The sequence below is a fragment of the Papio anubis genome, chromosome 11 (assembly GCF_008728515.1).
Source record: "Papio anubis isolate 15944 chromosome 11, Panubis1.0, whole genome shotgun sequence".
Taxonomy (NCBI): Eukaryota; Metazoa; Chordata; class Mammalia; order Primates; family Cercopithecidae; genus Papio; species Papio anubis.
The window spans coordinates 99,106,884-99,125,741 of NC_044986.1; the positions used below are offsets into that span (position 1 = coordinate 99,106,884).

An 18,858-nucleotide genomic window follows, 5' to 3' on the forward strand; every position below is an offset into this window, starting at 1 on the left:
CCTTCACCAAGTCCAGTTAATTATAGGTTGTCATCCACCAAAGTCTTAGGTGGCTTCTTTTAAAAACATATTTAGGCTCTGCCTACTTAGTAGTCATTCTTTATTCCTTTACTTTCTTAATAAACTTGCTTTGACTTAAAAAAAATATTTAGGACTGGGTGTGGTGGCTCAAGCCTGTAATCCCAGCACTTTGGGAGGATGAGGCGGGCGGATCATGAGGTCAGGAGATCAAGACCATCCTGGCTAACACGGTGAGACGCCGTCTCTACTAAAAATACAAAAAAGAAAAAAGTAGTCGGGCATGTTGGCGGGCGCCTGTAGTCCCATCTACTCGGGAGGCTGAGGCAGGAGAATGGCGTGAACCTGGGAGGCAGGGCTTGCAGTGAGCCAAGATCGCTCCCCTGCACTCCAGCCTGGGTCACAGTGCAAGACTGCATCTCAAAAAAAAAAAAAAAATTTTTAGGCAGTAATCTCTAAGCATAAGGTAAGCATAGAAATTTAGATGTTTCTTTAATAACTGACTCACAAAAACAATTCACTGGCCAGGCATGGTGTCTCACGCCTGTAATCCTAGCACTTTGGGAGGCCAAGGTGGATGGATCATGAGGTCAGGAGATTGAGACCATTCTGGCCAACATGGTGAAACCCCATCTTTACAAAAAATATAAAAATTAACCGGGCGTGGCAGCGTGTGCCTGTAATCCCAGCTACTTGGGAGGCTGAAGCAGGAGAATCGCTTGAACCTGGGAGGTGGAGGTTGCAGTGAGCCGAGATCGTGCCATTGAACTCCAGCCTGGTAACAGAGTGAGACTCTGTCTCAAAAACAAACAAACAAACAAAAACAAAAAAACAATTCACTGCCCAGTCTTCTTGACTCTGTTCGTGGACAAATCATTCTTATCCCATTTCTTTCCTTCAGGTAGGAAGCAACATATGAATTAAAGACATTTTTTAGTTAAAGAATATTTCCAATAATGACATGAAAGAACGTTTTAGGAAAACAGTATTTCTCCTATTGCTGTAAAAACTTTGTGGTGTATAATTCATGTTTCTAGCTTTTAACTAAGTGTCATTTTAAATTTGTAGTCTTCAGACAGCTTTACGTCCAACAATGGACCATTTCAGTATTACTTGGGTGGTCATTCCAGTCAACCTGTGGAAAATTCTGGATTTCATGAAGATGTTCAAGTACCTCCTGGAAATGGCAACATTGGGAATATGCAGGTGGTTGCAGTTGAAGGAAAAGGTGAAGTCAAGCATGGAGGAGAAGATGGCAGGAATAACAGCGGGGCGCCACACCGGGAGAAGCGAGGTGGAGAAAGTGACGAATTCTCTAATGTCAGAAGAGGAAGAGGTGTGGATTACCTTTTTTCTTCCCTCACTATCTTTGCTGATTTTCTTATTTATTTTTGAGATGGAATCTCGTGCTCTGTCACCAAGGCTGGAGTGCAGTGGCGCAATCTTGGCTCACTGCAATCTCTGCCTCCCGGGTTCAGGTGATTCTCAGCCTCTCGAGTAGCTGGGATTATAGGCACCTGCCACCACGCCTGGCTAATTTTTGTATTTTTAGTAGAGATGGGGTTTTACCATATTGGCCAGGCTGGTCTCAAACTGATCTCGGGTGATCCATCCACCTCAGCCTCCCAAAGTGCTGGGATTACTGGCATGAGCTATGCCTGGCCGCCTGACTAATTGAAAAAGTTTTTTTTGTAGCGATGAGCATCTCACTATGTTGCCCAGACTGATCTCAAAATTTACCTCCTTGATAGATTTTTCAAGATAGAAGTCTTGAAAACAGCATCAGGCACCTCAGGGCCCATTTTGGGGTTTAACTTGGCAAATAGCTGTAATTCAGTTTCCCTTTTAATCCCCGACAATGCTTGATGCAGGTTCAGCTATGGGAATTCTGCTGCAGTGGAGGTCCAGGATGCTACAGGGCAGTGAGCTAGACAATTTCCTGTTTATTATTCAAAACAAAACTTGCTCATTATATTAGCAAATGTAAAATTTTGTAATATTCCATTCCTGCAAGGGTAGGGTAATGCAATAGTACCTTTTATAGTCTGCACTGTAACACTGTTTCAGCCTTCTGAAAAATAGCTTGGGAACCTTGACCCAGTTGTTACCCTTAAATCCAGTAATGATTTTTTTGGAATCCATCCTAAAGAGATCAGGGGAAATTTGGATGAGGATTTACATATATAAAACCATTCATTGAAATTTTATTTGTAACAGAAAAAATTTGAACTCATCCTACCTATCCAAAAGTGGAGAATGGTTGAGTGAATTATTTCATAACCTAACTAGGGAATTTATGTAACCATTTAAGTGTTTTTGGAATAAAATTTAATGATGCAGATAAGTGTTCATAATTCGATTTTAAAACTAGGACATAAAAATCAGTGTATAAGGGGGTAGTGCCAATTTTGCAAATATATGTCCAGAGAAAAGAATGGATGGCTATATAACAAAATCTTAATAGTAGTGAGATTTCTATAAGGAACACACAATTTAGAATAAGAACAACACATTTAAAATCCTTTGGATGTCTGGGCATGGTGGCTCACTTCTGTAATCCCAGCACTTTGGGAGGCCGAGGCAGGCAGATCACTTGAGGTCAGGAGTTCGAGACTAGCCTGGCCAACAAAGTGAAACTCCGTCTCTACTAAAAATACAAAAATTAACCGGGCATAGGTGGCATGTGCCTATAATTCCAGTTGCTTGGGAGGCTGAGGCAGGAGAATTGGCTGAACCTGGGAGGCGGAGGTTGCAGTGAGCCATTGCACTCCAGCCTGGGCAACAGGGTGAGACTCTGTCTCAAAAACAAATACCTTTGGAGATTTATAATGTAATGAAACCAAAAAAAAAGACCCAAAAGGCAAAAGTAGCTCTTTATTGTAACTTTCAATACTCTAAAGAAGGAGTGTTCAGGGCCAGGAGTGGTGGCTCATGCCTGTAATCCCAGCAGTTTGGGAGGCTGGGGCATGTGAATTGCTTGAACCCAAGCGTTCGAGACCAATTTGGGTAACATGGGGAGACCTCGTCTCTATTTAAAAAAAAAAAAAGTCTTTAGATTTTTTCAGTCTGGTTATCTTATTAGTAAAGAATGTTTGAGCATGCACTCCAAATGTGTGTATTATTTCTGAATTATTTGCATAATGTATTAGTATATTGTGTATATTACAGAACCTTAGCAAAAAATTTTAGAATATATCAATATCAATAGAAGTTTACAAATCAATTCCTTTGATCTCAGCAGTTTATTTTATGTACTTCTCGATTGCTTCTACTCCACTTTGGAAGGTTATTTTTTTAATTTTTTTGAGATGGAGTATCGCTCTGTTGCCCAGGCTGGAGTGCAGTGGCGTGATCTCGGCTCACTACAACCACCGCCTCCAGGGTTTGAACGATTCTCCTGCCTCAGCCTCCCAAGTAGCTGGGATTACAGTCGCATGCCACCACACCCGGCTAATTTTTATATTTTTGGTAGAGACAGGGTTTCAGCATGTTGGCCAGGCTGGTCTTGAACTCCTGACCTCAGGTAATCCACCCGCCTCAGCCTCCCAAAGTGCTGGGATTACAGGTGTGAGCCACTGCTCCCGGCCACACTTTGGAGATTTACATCTAAAAGAAATAACAGGAAAATGAATAAAACACAGTTTCTACTTGTATAAGAATTATTTAAAACAAGCTTATTTTTGCCTCTTAAAATAGGACATAGGATGCAACACCTGAGCGAAGGAACCAAGGGCCGGCAGGTGGGAAGTGGAGGTGATGGGGAGCGCTGGGGCTCTGACAGAGGGTCCCGAGGCAGCCTCAATGAGCAGATCGCCCTCGTGCTGATGAGACTGCAGGAGGACATGCAGAATGTCCTTCAGAGACTGCAGAAACTGGAAACGCTGACTGCTTTGCAGGTAAACTTCCAAATGTGTCATATCTTCTTCTGCTTATTGATTCTGGAAAGCAATGTGGAATCTCTGTTGATCATATTTACATAAATTAATGTATTTTACTGATTTTTTTAGAAAATAGAACTTAGTTTTGAAAATATTGTTTAAGAAAAGACTGACCAAGAAACTAATTACTGCTTAAAATAATAGAAAAATGGCTGGGCATGGTGGCTCACGCTTATAATCCCAACACTTTGGGAGGATCACCTGAGTTCAGGAGTTCGAGACCAGACTGGCCAACATGGTGAAATTCTGTCTCTACTAAAAATACAAAAGTTAGCCAGGTATGGTGTTGGCATGCCTGTGATCCCAGGTACTTAGGAGGCTGAGGCAGGAGCGTGCCGTGAACCCGGGAAGCAGAGGTTGCGTGAGCCGAGATCACGCCACTGCACTCCAGCCTAGGTGAGAGAGTGAGACTCTGTCTCAAAAAAAAATAAATAAGTAAATAAATAAAAGAAGGGAAAAGAGTTCATAGGAAGAGACACTACAGCTTGATTTATAGTTTCAACTGTGGCCTATGATAATCCCTGAACTCAGCTGCCCTTTCTTGAGTAACATTTGTTGGAAAGAATAGAGAAGTAATTAGCGTTGGCTCTCTGACCTAGCTGCAAACATTATACAACATTGAAGCATCATGCTGTAACAGATGTTAAGAAGTATTTGTAAGGATTAATCAAAGAAGATGTGCTTCCATTGCAAGATAAATACATTAAATGTAGGCTTATGTAAAGAAACTGATACTGCAGGCTTTCCTAAACAACCACCATGAATATCTTTCTCTTTACCTAATCAGTAAGTTACTCAAGCTATCACATTTTTTAAAATTATATGTATCTCCAGGATTCTCAGTTACTTGTTGTTATTGTTGTTGTTATTATTATTATTATTATTTTGGGGTTTTTTGGAGATGGAGTCTCATTCTGTCACCAGGCTGGAATGCAGTGGCAGGATCTTGACTTACTGCAATCTCCACCTCCCGGGTTCAAGCGATTCTTCTACCTCAGCCTCCTGAGTAGCTGGGACTATAGGCGCACGCCACCATGCCCGACTAATTTTTGTATTTTTAGTAGAGACAGGTCTTCACCATGTTGGCCAGGGTGCTCTCAATCTCTTGACCTCGTGATCCACCCGCCTCAGCCTCCCAAAGTGCTGGGATTACAGGCGTGAGCCACTGCACCCGGCCTCTCAGTTACATATTATTATTAATCAGACTGCAAATTCCTAGACTTCCAGGAGTCTATGAACGCCCTAAAATGCTATGCACATTTGTCTTTTATCTTGCATTTTTGATGGGAGAGGACTTGTTGTCTTCATCAGAACCTCAAGAAGGTGTATAAGGAAAAAGAGTTTAAAATAGTGCCTTATGACCAGGTGTGGTGACTCACACTTGTAATTTCAGCACTTTGGGAGGCCGAGGCGAGTGGATTGCTTGAGGCCAGGAGTTCGAGACCAGCCTGGCCAGCATGGTGAAACCCCATCGCTACTAAAAATACAAAAATTAGCTGGGCGTGGTGGTGCGTCCCTGTAATCCCAGCTACTCAGGAGGCTGAGGCATGAGAATCACCTGAACCCCGTTGGCAGAGGTTGCAGTGAGCCTAGATCATGCCACTGCACTTGGCTCACTGTAACCTCCACCTCCTGGGCTCAAGTCATCCTCCCACCTCAGCTTCCCAGGTAGCTGGAACCATAGGTGCACACAACCACGTCTGGCTAATTTTTGTATTTTTTGTAGAAACGGAGTTATGCCATGTTGCCTAGGCTGTTCTCAAACTCCTGAGCTCAAGTGATCAGCCCACCTCGGCCTCCCAAAGTGCTTGGGATTACAGGCGTGAGCCACTGAGCCTGGCAGGCTCTTTTTTTTTTTTTTTTTAAAGAATATTTTACATATATTCAGTATCTTTAGTGGTATTGAAATTCTGCTAAAATTCTTTTGATGTATTTTCTTAGACATTTACTTTTTCACTGTTACAGAAAACTTTAGGCTAGGCCCATGGCTCACACTTGTAATCTCAGCACTTTGGGAGGTCAAGGCGGGAGGATAACTTGAGGCTAGGAGTTCAAGACCAGCCTGGGAAACATGGCAAGACCCTGTGTCTACCAAAAAAGTAAAATTAAGATAGCTAGGCTTGGTGGTCGGCCCAGCTAATCAGAAAGCTGAGGCAGGATGATAGCTTGAACCCAGGAGTGCAAGGCTGCAGTGAGCCATGATCTCACCAGCCTGGGCAACAGAGCAAGACCTCATCTCTACAAAAATACAATACAATAATAAAATAAAGTTGAAAAGATTTTGATTTAAGGACTTTTTTTCCTTAAAATTTGAATAATTCACTTGGATGACTCATAGAAAAAATAAATTGGGCCAGGCATGGTGTCTCATGCCTATAATACCAACACTTTTGGAGGCTGAGGTGGGTGGATCACCTGAGGTCGGGAGTTCGAGACCAGCCTGGCTAACATAGTGAAACCCCATCTCTACTACTAAAAATACAAAAATTAGCTGGGTGTGGTGGTGCATGTCTCCCAGCTACTTGTGAGGCAGAGGTTGCAGTGAGCCGAGATCGTGTCTCTAAAAGAAAAGTCAAGTAGGTAATGTAATAAGACTGTAAACATAAGAGTTTAGATTTATTTGAGGTTTTATTTTGATAATTTTATGCAATTTGAGCTAAAAACATAAAGCATCAAAGTATTGTTTGGATTGCCATTTTAGGGAACTTGTCCTTCGGTAAGTATTAGTTTCAGGACAATCTAAGTATAGTTAGCAGAAAAATACTGAATAAACTAATATTTCTATGTTCCAACCGTTCTATACATAAAGAAAACAAAAGCAACCCAAAAAAAACCCTCAATATTTCTGCCTTTTAAAAAAAGATGGGAAATAGAAAAATTATTGTGTCTTTGATTTTTTCAAGGCTAAGTCACTTTCATTTGCATTTACAGGCAAAATCGTCAACATCAACATTGCAGACTACTCCTCAGCCCACCTCACAGGTAAGATGGTTTTTTAAAAATTTAAATGCCAGGGTTTCATATGTTTTGTTTTGTTTTATTTTGAGATGGAGTCTCACTCTCGTCTAGGCTGGAGTGCAGTGGCGCGATCTCGGCTCACTGCAAACTCCACCTCCTGGGTTCATGTCATTCTCCTGCCTCAGCTTCCTGAGTAGCTGGGACTACAGGTGCCTGCCACCATGCCCGGCTAATTTTTTGTAATTTTAGTAGCGACGAGGTTTCACCATGTTAGCCAGGATGGTCTCGATCTCCTGACTTCGCGATCCACCTGCCTCAGCCTCCCAGAGTGCTGGGATTATAGGCATGAGCCACCGCGCCCGGCCCAGGGTTTCATATGTTACAATACATTTAGAATATACAAAATCTTTAAATCATTCCAAATGAAATCTACCTTTGCAGTTAAAAAATACTTGTTTTGTGTTTATTTAAGCCTGAACTACTCCTGAAAGCCTGCTTCCTAAATTATACTCTGAAATGCAGAATATCTTCCTCTTTTTCAGCAGGAGTGAGATTTGTTACTAATTTTCTTTTCTACTTTCAAAATTGTGAATTAGGTATGTTTGTAAGTTGATACATGCAGTTGGTAACAAGCTCATTGTATTTTCTCAGAGACCATCTTGGTGGCCCTTCGAGATGTCTCCTGGTGTGCTAACTTTTGCCATCATATGGCCTTTTATTGCACAGTGGTTGGTGTATTTATACTATCAAAGAAGGAGAAGGTAAGACCAGTTTTATCTTTTGAAATGGTGTATAACTCTCATAACCTATAGTAGACAGAGTTTTAAGCAGCAATTAAGGGATGCTAGGTCCCTTTTATAGATACATCCATCGTCATAGTGAACATTCTATATTTATCCTGAGACTGAAACTACCTTGGAAATGTTATCTTGTGGATTCCTAGGTACTTGTTAGACTTAAAAACATTTTCACTTGAGAGCATCTGATGGATTTACACACCTTTGATTTAGGCAACAACACAAAAATGACTACACGCTGCTTTTTTTCTTCTTTTTTTCTTTTTTTGAGACCAGGTCTCGTTTTGTTGCCCAAACTGGAGGGCAGTGGCTATTCACAGGCATGATCGTGTGCACTGAAGCCTCAGACTCCTTGGCTCAAGTGCTCCTTTCCGCCTCAGCCTCCTGAGTGGCTGGGACTACAGGCATGTACCACTGAGTGCAGTTTATATGTAGTTTAAATGTTATGGTTTGTGAGGAAACAATGTTCTTAAAGGCACAGTGGCTCACACCTGTTATCCCAGCACTTTGGGGAGGGCGAGGCAGGAGGATTGCTTGAGCAAAGGAGTTTGAAACAGGCCTGGGCAACATGGGGAGATGCTGTCTCTATTTTAAACAATTAATTAAACAGGAATTTGGAGGTACCTTTATTTTTAAAATTTATTTTATTTTATTAATTTGTGTTTTTGAGATGAAGTTTTGCTCTTATTGCCCAGGCTGGAGTGCAGTGGCGCCATCTCAGCTCACTGCAACCTCTGCCTCCCCGGTTCAAGCGATTCTCCTGCCTCAGCCTCCCAAGCAGCTGGGATTACAGGCATGTGGCACCACGCCCAGCTAATTTTTGTATTTTTAGTAGAGATGGAGTTTCACCATGTTGGCCAGATTGGTCTCAAACTCCTGACCTCAGGTGATTTGCCCACCTCGGCTTCCCAAAGAGCTGGAATTACAGGCACGAGCCACTGTGCCTGGCCGGACGTTACTTTAATCTGAGGGCCAGAATTTCAGTTTGGGATGACAAGATACCTCAAATAGGTCAGAAAATAATAGATTGGAATCCCTGAAAGTAACTCTGAGTCTGTCCATGTTAGGAATAACCTGAGGCCAAACCCTTGGGTTCAAGAAAATCCTTAAATCTAAAAAGTTGCCAGGTGCGATGGCTCATGTCTATAATCCCAGGACTTTGGGAAGCTGAGTTGGGTGGATTGCTTGAGCCCAGGAATTCAAGAACAGCCTGGGTGAGAAAGTGAGACTGTCTCTACAAAAAGTTTAAAAAATTAAATAAAAAATTAGCTGGGTTGGTTGTGCATGTCTCTAGTCCCAGATACTCGGGAGGCTGAGGCGGGAGGATCAACTTGAGCCCAGGAGGTTGAGGTTGCCATGAATCATGATCATGCCACTACACTCCAGCCTGGGTGATGGAGTGAGACTGTCTCAAAAAATCAAAAAGAAAGATATAGACCTGAATTTAAATCCTTTCTTTTCTTCTTTTACACATTTTCAATTCCTCCTGTGATGGTTGGGTTTAGTGCTATACAGTGTTTTACATTAAAATATCCCTGGTAATAGGAAAGAAGAACCAAGCGTTTGTTAGATACGTAGTAATGCTGGATATAAGCAGCAGAGCTCCGTGCCACTATGGGTAGATGTTTACATATTTTTAATGCATCTCAAAGTTCCTTTTCATGTTTCCATTGTGGAAAGTTGGGAGTTAGAGAGTAGAGGAATTTGCCTGAAAAAAAAAACCTAAAGCTTACTTTGGTTAATAATTTATTTTATGTTTAAGATGGAAGCAGCTTATCAATTCATTAAAGACTGAAAAAACAAAGCACACTCAGCTTCAACAGTCACATAAAATTGGAGTTTTTCTAAAAATTTTTAAAATGTTCCTTACTAGTAGAAGTTTTGTAAAAGGTTGTTCACTATTTCTCCTGAATATCCCTTTTAGCTGTTCATAGATGTCTCTGAATGTAGAAACTCTTTCCTATTTTTAATTTTCTACTTGTTTATTATTGAACCTTTATAAGTTTTTTACTGTATGTTAACTGTTTGATCCTTCCAAATTGCAAATTCTGCAGCACTGTGCAACTTCATTTTGATGAGGTGTAGTATTTTTACATATTGTTTGCTTATATATGTAATAGATTAACTGTAGTTGGTGGTAGGGTCATATTTGATATGGTGGAAATAAGTTTTAGTCTTGAGGGGATTTAGACATCTTTTCATCTAGCATTGTTTAGCAATTTTTAATCTGCTAGTTAAAGGAATGAAGACCAGAGAGCAGTTGTATGGTTTGGAAGAGACAGGTTCTATGTTAGAGATTAAGAGAAAGGTCTAGAAATCTGATTAGGATGGGGAAAGTGTGGGCAAATAGAGGGTGTGCCCTACTCATAATAGGGATCATCCTGTAGCTCATCCCCCAAAACAGTGTCTGGCATGTAGTAGGTGCTCAATAAATGTGTGTTGAGTCTATGACTGAATCCCTCTTTGGGCAGGATGGCAAACAGAAGTACCATAAGACATGGAAAAGCTTTCATTTTATTGAATAAATATGCTTGTGGACACAGACATACTAGGATATGTCCAATAGAGATAGGATAGTCTTTTTTTTTTTTTTTTTTTTTTTTATTATAAGGGGGTCTGGAGGCTGGAGTGCAGTGGCGTGATCTCGGCTCACTGCAACCTCTGCCTTCTGGGTTCAAGTGATTTTCTTGCCTCAGCCTCCTGAGTAGCTGGGACTACAGGCATGCGCCACCACGCCCAACTAATTTTTGTATTTTTAATAGAGATGGGGTGTCACCATGTTGACCAGACTGGTCTCGAACTCCTGATCTCAGGTGATCCAGCCGCCTCAGCTTCTCAAAGTGTTGGGATTACAGGTGTGAGCCAGCGCACTGAACCTGTGATAAGCTTTTGAAAATAAATATCTTTTCCTTCAACATTAAAAGTAATACATAAAGTCTGCTGGGTTTTTTTTCCTAGTGTGGAATAATATAAATTTAAAAGTAAAAGAGATTTCCTACGCTATCACTCTGCAATGAATCAGAAGAAAATTCTGTATGTGATAGGAAGAACAAAGCCTGCAGACTTCTTGTTCAGAAATAGGCCCTGAACGGCCTCCTGTGGTAACACCTGTCCCTGGTTGTCTAGCCTGACAACTCTGCTATTAAAATTATCCTTGAGTTAAATACTGAAAGCAGACCTGTTAAGTCTAAGAACTACTCTTAAACTATTACTTTATTTATTTATTTATTTATCTGAGACAAGGTCTCACTCTCTTGCCTGGGTTGCAGTGTAATGGCACAATCACTGGTCATTGCAGCCTCAAACTCCTGGGCTCAAGCAATCCTCCTGCCTCAGCCTCCTGAGAAGCTGGGACTACAGGCAGGTGTCAGCTAATTTTCTTAGTTTTCGTTGAGATGGGGTCTCACTATATTGCCAAGGCTAGTCTTGAACTCCTACCCTCAAGAGATCCTCCCACCTCAGTCTCTCTCATACTGGGATTACAGGACTGAACCACCATGCCCAGCCTAAATATTACTGTTACAAGAAAGGGGCCCCAATCCAGACCCCAAGAGAGAGTTCTTGGATCTTGTGCAAGAAAAAATTCAGGGCAAGTCTGTAAGAGTAAAGTGAAAGCAAGTTTAAGAAGGTAGAGGAATAGGCCATGCGTGGTGGCTCACGCCTGTAATCCCAGCACTTTGGGAGGCTGAGGTGGGCCCATCATCTGAGGTCAGGAGTTCGAGACCAGCCTGACCAACATGGTGAAACCCCATCTCTACTAAAAATGCAAAAATTAGCTGGTTGTGGTCTGGTGCCCGTAATCCCAGCTACTAGGGAGGCTGAGGCAGGGAAATTGCTTGAACCCAGAGGTGGAGGTTGCAGTGAGCTGAGATCATGCCACTGTACTCCAGCCTAGGTGACACAGTGAGACTCCATCTCAAAAAAAAAAAAGAAAAAAGAAAGTACAGGGATAGAATAATGGCTGCTCGTTGCCCATTTTTATGGTTATTTCTTGATGATATGCTAAACAAGGGGTGGATTATTCGTGCTTCCCCTTTTTAGACCATATAGGGTAACTTCCTGATGTTGCCATGGCATTTGTAAATTGTCATGGCACTGGTGGGAGTGTAGCAGTGAGGAAGACCAAAGGTCACTCTCATCACTATCTTGGTTTTGGTGGGTTTTAGCCAGCTTTTTTACTGCAACCTGTTTTATCAGCAAGGTCTTTATGACCTGTATCTTGTGCCGACCTGCTGTCTCATCCTGTAACTTAGAATGGCTTAACCGTCTGGGAATGCAGCCCAGTAGATCTCAGCTTCATTTTACCCAGATCCTATTCAAGATGGAGTGACTGTGGTTCACATGCCTCTGACATTACTTTGAAGGAAAGGATGTTTCTAACCAGTTTTCTTTTTTGAGATAGAGTCTCGCTCTATCACCCAGGCTGGATTGCAGTGGCATTATCTCGGTTTACTGCAAGCTTCCCATCCCGGGTTCACGCCATTGTCCCGCAGTCTCCCGAGGAGTCGAGTAGCTGGGACTACAGGCGCCCGCCACCACGCCCGGCTAATTTTGTTTTTGTATTTTCGGTAGAGATGGGGTTTCACCGTGTTAGCCAGGATAGTCTTGACTAACCAGTTTTCTTAAGCAGCCTGCCCAGATTCCTAAATGTGCTATCATGTAATCTTGGGGACATTCAGCCTTCTGTAGAGAGGTAATAAATACAAACTTGTTGGGAGTGGGGAGGGTCTCAGGAAGAATATTCTCCAAATGGAGCCTAGGGCAGAAGGCACTGACACAGAAAGTCAGGCCCGGGCTTCTAAGGAGGAGAAGGAACCGCAGCAGTGCAGCTAGAGCAGCATTCACCGCGGTGAGGGGTAAGGCAGAATTTATTCCTGTTCTCTTATCTGTTGTTTCCTGTGACTTTTCTTCTATCACACTATACCCTGCATTTTGCAAGTTGATTTAGAACAAAACAAAACAGAAAGATCTCACTAAGAGCCTGAAAACAAGTCTGAAGTTCTGAAGACAGTGATTTATGTTCACTCTATTATCTTAGAAGATTGGGGGTTCAGACTGGGCACAGTGGCTCACACCTGTAATCCCGGCATTTCGGGAGGCTGAGGCAGGAGAATAGCTTGAACCCAGGAGGTGGAGGTTGCGGTGAGCTGAGATCGTGCACCACTGCACTCCAGCCTAGGTGACAGAGTGAGACTCTGTCTCAAAAAAAAAAAAAAGATTGGGGTTTCAGAGACCAAGTTGTCTGCCCTTTTTTATTGTTTTAATTTAATTTTATTTTTTGAGACAGTCTTGCTCTGTCTCCCAGGCTGGAGTGCAGTGGCGTGATCTTGGCTCACTGCAACCTCCGCCTCCCAGGTTCAAGCGATTCTCCTGCCTCAGCCTCCCGAGTAGCTGGGACTACAGGCGCCCACCACCACGCCCGGCTAATTTTTTGTATTTTTAGTAGAGACGGAGTTTCACCGTGTTAGCAGGATGGTCTTGATCTCCCGACCTCGTGATCCGCCCGCCTCGGCCTCCCAAAATGCTGGAATTACAGGCGTGAGCTACTGTTCCAGCTTTGTCTGCCCTTTTATAAATCTGCAAAGGATTGTGTGTAGTAATCTACATCACGCAGATTCTTGATAAGTGTGGCTAATTGTTCAGGCACCCTGCGGCTAACATTTTTGCTCAAACCTCACTCAGGCAGTTTGTCTTTACAACGATCCACATCTCTCTTGTCTTTGTCAACCATTTCAGTTCTCTTCCTCCAGGGGCCTGTTTTCTTCCTGCAGCTGGGATCTCCTTCTGTTATGTGAAAGTTGATCTGACTATTTAAAATGTCACTCCTGCCAAGGAGATGTACATAAGAGGATTTCTGTAGAGGATAAGGAATGATCTGATTATTTAAAATATCACTCCTGCCAAAGGAGTTGCATTAGAGTATTTCTACAGAGAGGAATCAATCTGTTATGAGAGTTTCAGGCATTTTGGCATCTTGAGTGCTGGGCAGGGTTTGTAGATTTTGGAGCAGAACTCAGATCATATGTGATTGTGTGTCTTGTGCTAACGAGCTCAGCCTTTTCTGATAGTTCATTCACTCTTCTGTCTTTGAAACCATCACATTGTATATATCCAAGTTTGGGGTTTATATGCCTCTTCCTCCTCCACCACCTAAACCGAGAGCTGTCTTGAGGCCTGAGAGCCTGCCTTGTTTATCTCTGAAAGCCCAGGGCTTGGCACAGAGCCTGGAAACCAATAGAAACATAACTCATGTTGATTAAATGAATAGTCCAGGTCGTACATCTATTATCCTCTTACAGTTTTGTCAAGGATTTGTTTCACAGCTTTTCCATTTTGATAAAATTATGAAGTCATTTCCACAAATCTTAATTGTGTCATAGCCAATTAGAAAAGGGTAAGAATCTAGAAGGTAAGAGAGGATGAATGTGCATTTAAATTATTTATTAAAAACTGGCCGGGATGGCCAGGCGCCATGGCTAACGCCTGTAATCCCAACACTTTGGGAGGCCGAGGTGGGTAGATCACCTGAGGTCAGGAGTTCAAGATGGCGAAACCTTGTCTCTACTAGAAATACAGAAATTACCCGGGTGTGGTGGCGGGCGCCTGTAATGCCAGCTACTTGCGAGGCTGAGGCAGCAGAATTGCTTGAACCTGGGAGGCGGAGGTTGCAGTGAGCCAAGATGGCGCCATTGCACTCCAGCCTGGACGACAGAGCAAGACTTTGCCTCAAACAATAAATAAGTAAATAATTTAAAATTGTTTGGTAATGTCAGCACTTGTAATTGGATCTTTCCTATCGGGCTGCAAGTCATATGAAGTAGTTTTATAAAGACTGTTGGTAATGTTATGGTTTTATTTTGAATTTGAATGGTATTACTATATTACCATCCAGAGAATTATTTGCATTCATACTCACAGAAAATTGGTTTTTATTTTCTTTTTAAAGAAAACTGAACTGAGGAAAATGGTATTTTCCTCAAGAAGACTACTGGAACTGGATGACCTCAGAATGAACTGGATTGTGCTGTTGACAAGAAAATCTTAGTTTGTGATGATTACATTGCTTTTTTTGTCCAGTAGTTTGGTTTGTGTACATATATACACATATATATTTTGCACTACACAAGCGATAACATTTTAAGGACTAATATTGCTGATACTTGAATAATCAATCTCTGCTAGGTTATAAGTAGTATACACAGATTTACCCTGCCCTTGAACTTGAAGGACATTAAATTATTAATGATCATTTGGTAACAAGTTTACCTGATTATCTTCCATAGAGTAACATAAGCTGCTTTTCAAAGGTACCATTGTGATAATGAGATCAAATTTATAAGTTATTATTTTTAATTTTCTAAATAAAAGAAAGAATGCAAACCAGGAGTGAATTTCAAATGAGATGTAATCAACTTCATATCTTAGTCACGGAGTCGCCATGCCACGTAGTAGAAAACCACAGGAAGAAACGAAGAAACGTCATATTCACTTTGTGGGCTGCGCATATTCTTTCTTGGGTGTTCACAACTCTTGAGTTTGGTGTTCAGGCATCATTATTAAAAAGCAGAGTCCTATGTACCAGACTGAGTTTTTATAAATGATTTGCAGACTAGACATAACGCGCCGATGGAAATGGTGAAGAATGAGCTTCATGTAGGTTTAAAAGTGTATTCTGAGCCTGTAGATGATTAATGAGGTTTTTATTCAACCATACAAATGTATTCCTTTGTAATCATTTTTCTTTAACTGAGGATATCTAGTGTCTGCTTCATAGGGTGCTTTGAAATATAAAATGAAAACTTATTTTTACTGTTTTTACAGCAGTCAAAAAGGAAACACATGAAAATCACTTTTGTGCAACTGATGAACTATACAGACTGGACTCTTAACCTCTTAGTGCCTCAGTTTTTCCTTCGGGGTATACTATTTTAGATACTGGAGGGATTTGCAAGCTAACGGGCCAAATGCTTCCGTAGGAATAAGGCATGCCTAACTAACAGAAATTTAAGTCCCTCTTCCCCACCTCTCTCATCTAGACCAAAAAGAAGACTATAATTTAGATCCTTGGAGACTTCTCCTGTATGCCTTCCAAAACTTCCTGCTCACTTAGATGTACCTTGTGCTTTGAAGATTTCTTTGATTCACTCTTTGTAGCAAATAATTTTTTTTTTTTTAAACGGAGTTTCTCTCTTGTTGCCCAGGCTGGAGGGCAATGGCGCAATCTCGGCTCACTGCAACCTCCACCTCCTGGGTTCAAGCGATTCTCCTGCTTCAGCCTCCCAGGTAGCTGGGATTACAGGCGTGCACCACCATGCCTGGTTAATTTTGTATTTTTAGTAGAGACGGGGTTTCTCCATGTTGATGAGGCTGATCTCAAACTCCCAACCTCAGGTGATCTGCCTGCCTCAGCCTCCCAAAGGTCTGGGATTACAGGTGTGAGCCATTGCGCCTGGCCTGTAGCAAATAATTCTTAAGCATTTTCAAGATGTATGATGCTGGGTTTAGCATCATATGTTCAGAGTGTTTTAAATAAGAAAGAATTAATCTGTCTTTAGTATACAGGATGGTTCTTTGTTTGCCTGAAAAGTATAAGAATACAATTTACTTTTCCCAAACCCTTTTTTCCTTATTTTTTTCTTTCAGATAACTTTAATTATTTAATCCCACACTGATTAAAATATGTCTATCTAAAGGGATCTACTACTATTTGCTTTTAAAAAAGTGTTCCCTATTTATTTAGGAAAAAGTGAAAGAAGCAACTGAATTTATATGTAAAAATAACATTTAGACCCGTGGATCAAAGATTATTTTAAAAAATTAGATATTAATTTGGTATCAGTAAAAAGTGGCTTTTCTCTTAGTATATACATAAATAAAAGGAAAATTAAGAGTATAAGCAGTTGTGAATCATTACAAGCAGTCTGGGATAACTAACTCCTAGGGATAACCATTTCTATCCTGTTCCAAAGTCTTATTTTATAGTTTGAAAAGCACTTTGCACATAGTTCTTGTATATAAAAGTAAAGATGTAATTATAGGATATAATGTTCTTGCTTTGTTTAATAAGAACCTCATTTAAACTTGACAGCTGTGGTATTTTTTTAATGATCAAGTTCTTTTCTGTTTATTGTAAAACTAAGTTAAAAATAAAAGGTTAATGAGAAATGATATGGCTTTTATTACTTGTTACTGTTAGCCCATTGATTAGGTAAGAATTCAATGAGAGTAAGTAGCAGTCGCACATAAAGTAATTATGACTCTCAAAATAACGCCATGCTATTCCATACAATTTGATAAAAATCAGAAACTGGGATGAAATTTAACTTAGTCATCTAGTTGAGAATATTAGCAATTCAGTCAGATTCTTGGTTTTACTTTTTTTTTTTTTTGAGACAGAGTCTCGCTCTGTCGCCAGGCTAGAGTGCAGTGGCACAATCTCAGCTCACTGCAACCTCCGCCTCTCAGGTTCAAGCGGTTCTCCTGCCTCAGCCTCCTGAGTAGCTGGGACTACAGGCGCACGCCACCATGCCCAGCTAAGTTTTGTATTTTTAGTAGAGAGGGGGTTTCACCATGTTGTCCAGGATGATCTCCATCTCTTGACCTCGTGATCCACCCACCTCGGCCTCCCAAAGTGCTGGGATTACAGGAGTGAGCCACTGCGCCCAGCCGGTTTCAGTTCTTACACAAAATAAATAGCTTCCCACAGCCACACAGTGAACCCTAATCAACCATCTTATTATTATTATTATTTGAGATGAAGTCTTGCACTGTCGCCCAGGCTGGATCGCAGTGGTATGATCTCGGCTTACTGCAACCTCTGCCTCCCCGGTTCCAGTAATTCTCCTGTCTCAGCCTCCCACATAGCTGGGATTACAGGCAGCCACCACCACACCTGGCTAATTTTTTGTATTTTTAGTAGAGATGGGGTTTTGCCATGTTGGCTAGGCTGGTGTTGAACTCCTGACCTCAGGTGATCTTCCCGCCTCTGCCTCCCAAAGTACTGGAATTACAGGCGTGAGTCACTGCACCCAGTCCTGATCAACCATCTTAAATACACATCTCTGGTCTTATGTGGAAAATGATGAGAGGTTTTTTGTTTTTTTTTTTAATTGAGACGTAAGTTTTGCTCTTGTTGCCCAGGCTGGAGTACAATGGTGCCATCTTGGCTCACCGCAACATCTATCTCCTAGGTTCAAGTGATTCTCCTGCCTCAGCCTCCCAAGTAGCTGGGATTACAGGCATACGCCACCACGCCCAGCTAATTTTTTGTATTTTTAGTAGACACGGGGTTTCTCCATGTTGGTCAGGCTGGTCTTGAACTCCCGACCTCAGGTGATTTGCCCACCTCAGCCTCCCAAAATGCTGGGATTACAGGTGTGAGCCACTGCACCCGGCCTGGGTTTTATGTTTTTAATACCCATCTATGACTTGTAATTTCTACAGAATGATAAAAGTGATGTATCATTTAAGGTATCATTATTCTACTGCATGTAATAGAAACCCAACTGTGGTGGCTTGACCAAGTAACTAGGTCTTTTCCTTCGATATAATTCTGGAGATAGAAGTCCAGGGCTGGGAAGGTGCTTCCACAATGCCGTTAGGTAGACAGGCTCCTCCTGTCTTTCTTTCTCCCATCTGTAGTGTGTAGCCTTTGTCTTCATGCTTGCAAGATAGTGAAGTACGTTTAGATCTAATGTCTACGTTATAGGCAGGCACAGAGTGAAGCACAGAGGGCAATTAACAGTTCTATTTTTCCACCTGATCAGGAAATAGTAACTTTCTCGAAAGTCCCACCTAGGAGACTCCTCACATCTCATTGGCTAGAACTGGCTCTCATAGTTATATTTTTGTATACAAAATTATTTAATCACTTCTCAGCCTTTTGGCTAAGATAAAGGGGTAGTATCAATTCTTATTAGTACAGTATCTTTTTTTTTTTTCTTTTGAGACAGAGTCTCGCTCTGTTGCCCAGGCAGGAGTGCAGTGGCGTGATCTCGGCTCACTGCAACCTCCGTCTCCTGGGTGCAAGCGATTCTCTTGCCTCAGCCTCCTGAGTAGCCGGGATTATAGGCACCAGCCACCTTGCCTGGGTAATTTTTTGTATTTTTAGTAGAGACGGGGTTTTTCCATGTTGGCCAGGCTAGTCT

The 18,858-nt window shown here is 41.7% G+C and overlaps 1 protein-coding gene across 11 annotated transcripts in view; it reads left to right on the forward strand.

Moving 5' to 3' along the window:
• The window catches only part of ACBD5 (acyl-CoA binding domain containing 5), a 48,841-nt gene extending 31,962 nt beyond the window's left edge, over positions 1-16,879 (forward strand). For 8 of the 11 annotated variants that reach the window (XM_009214149.3, XM_003903490.4, XM_017962618.2 and 5 more), the window contains 5 exons: positions 1,087-1,354; positions 3,715-3,914; positions 6,888-6,938; positions 7,566-7,675; positions 14,658-16,879. In XM_009214149.3, coding sequence (XP_009212413.1) covers positions 1,087-1,354; positions 3,715-3,914; positions 6,888-6,938; positions 7,566-7,675; positions 14,658-14,670 — 642 coding nt within the window. In that variant the 3' untranslated portion in view covers positions 14,671-16,879. The remainder of the gene's footprint in view (positions 1-1,086; positions 1,355-3,714; positions 3,915-6,887; positions 6,939-7,565; positions 7,676-14,657) is intronic. The other 3 variants (XM_021943134.2, XM_009214144.4, XM_021943133.2) reach the window with 1 other exon arrangement.
• Positions 16,880-18,858: the final 1,979 nt, after the last annotated feature.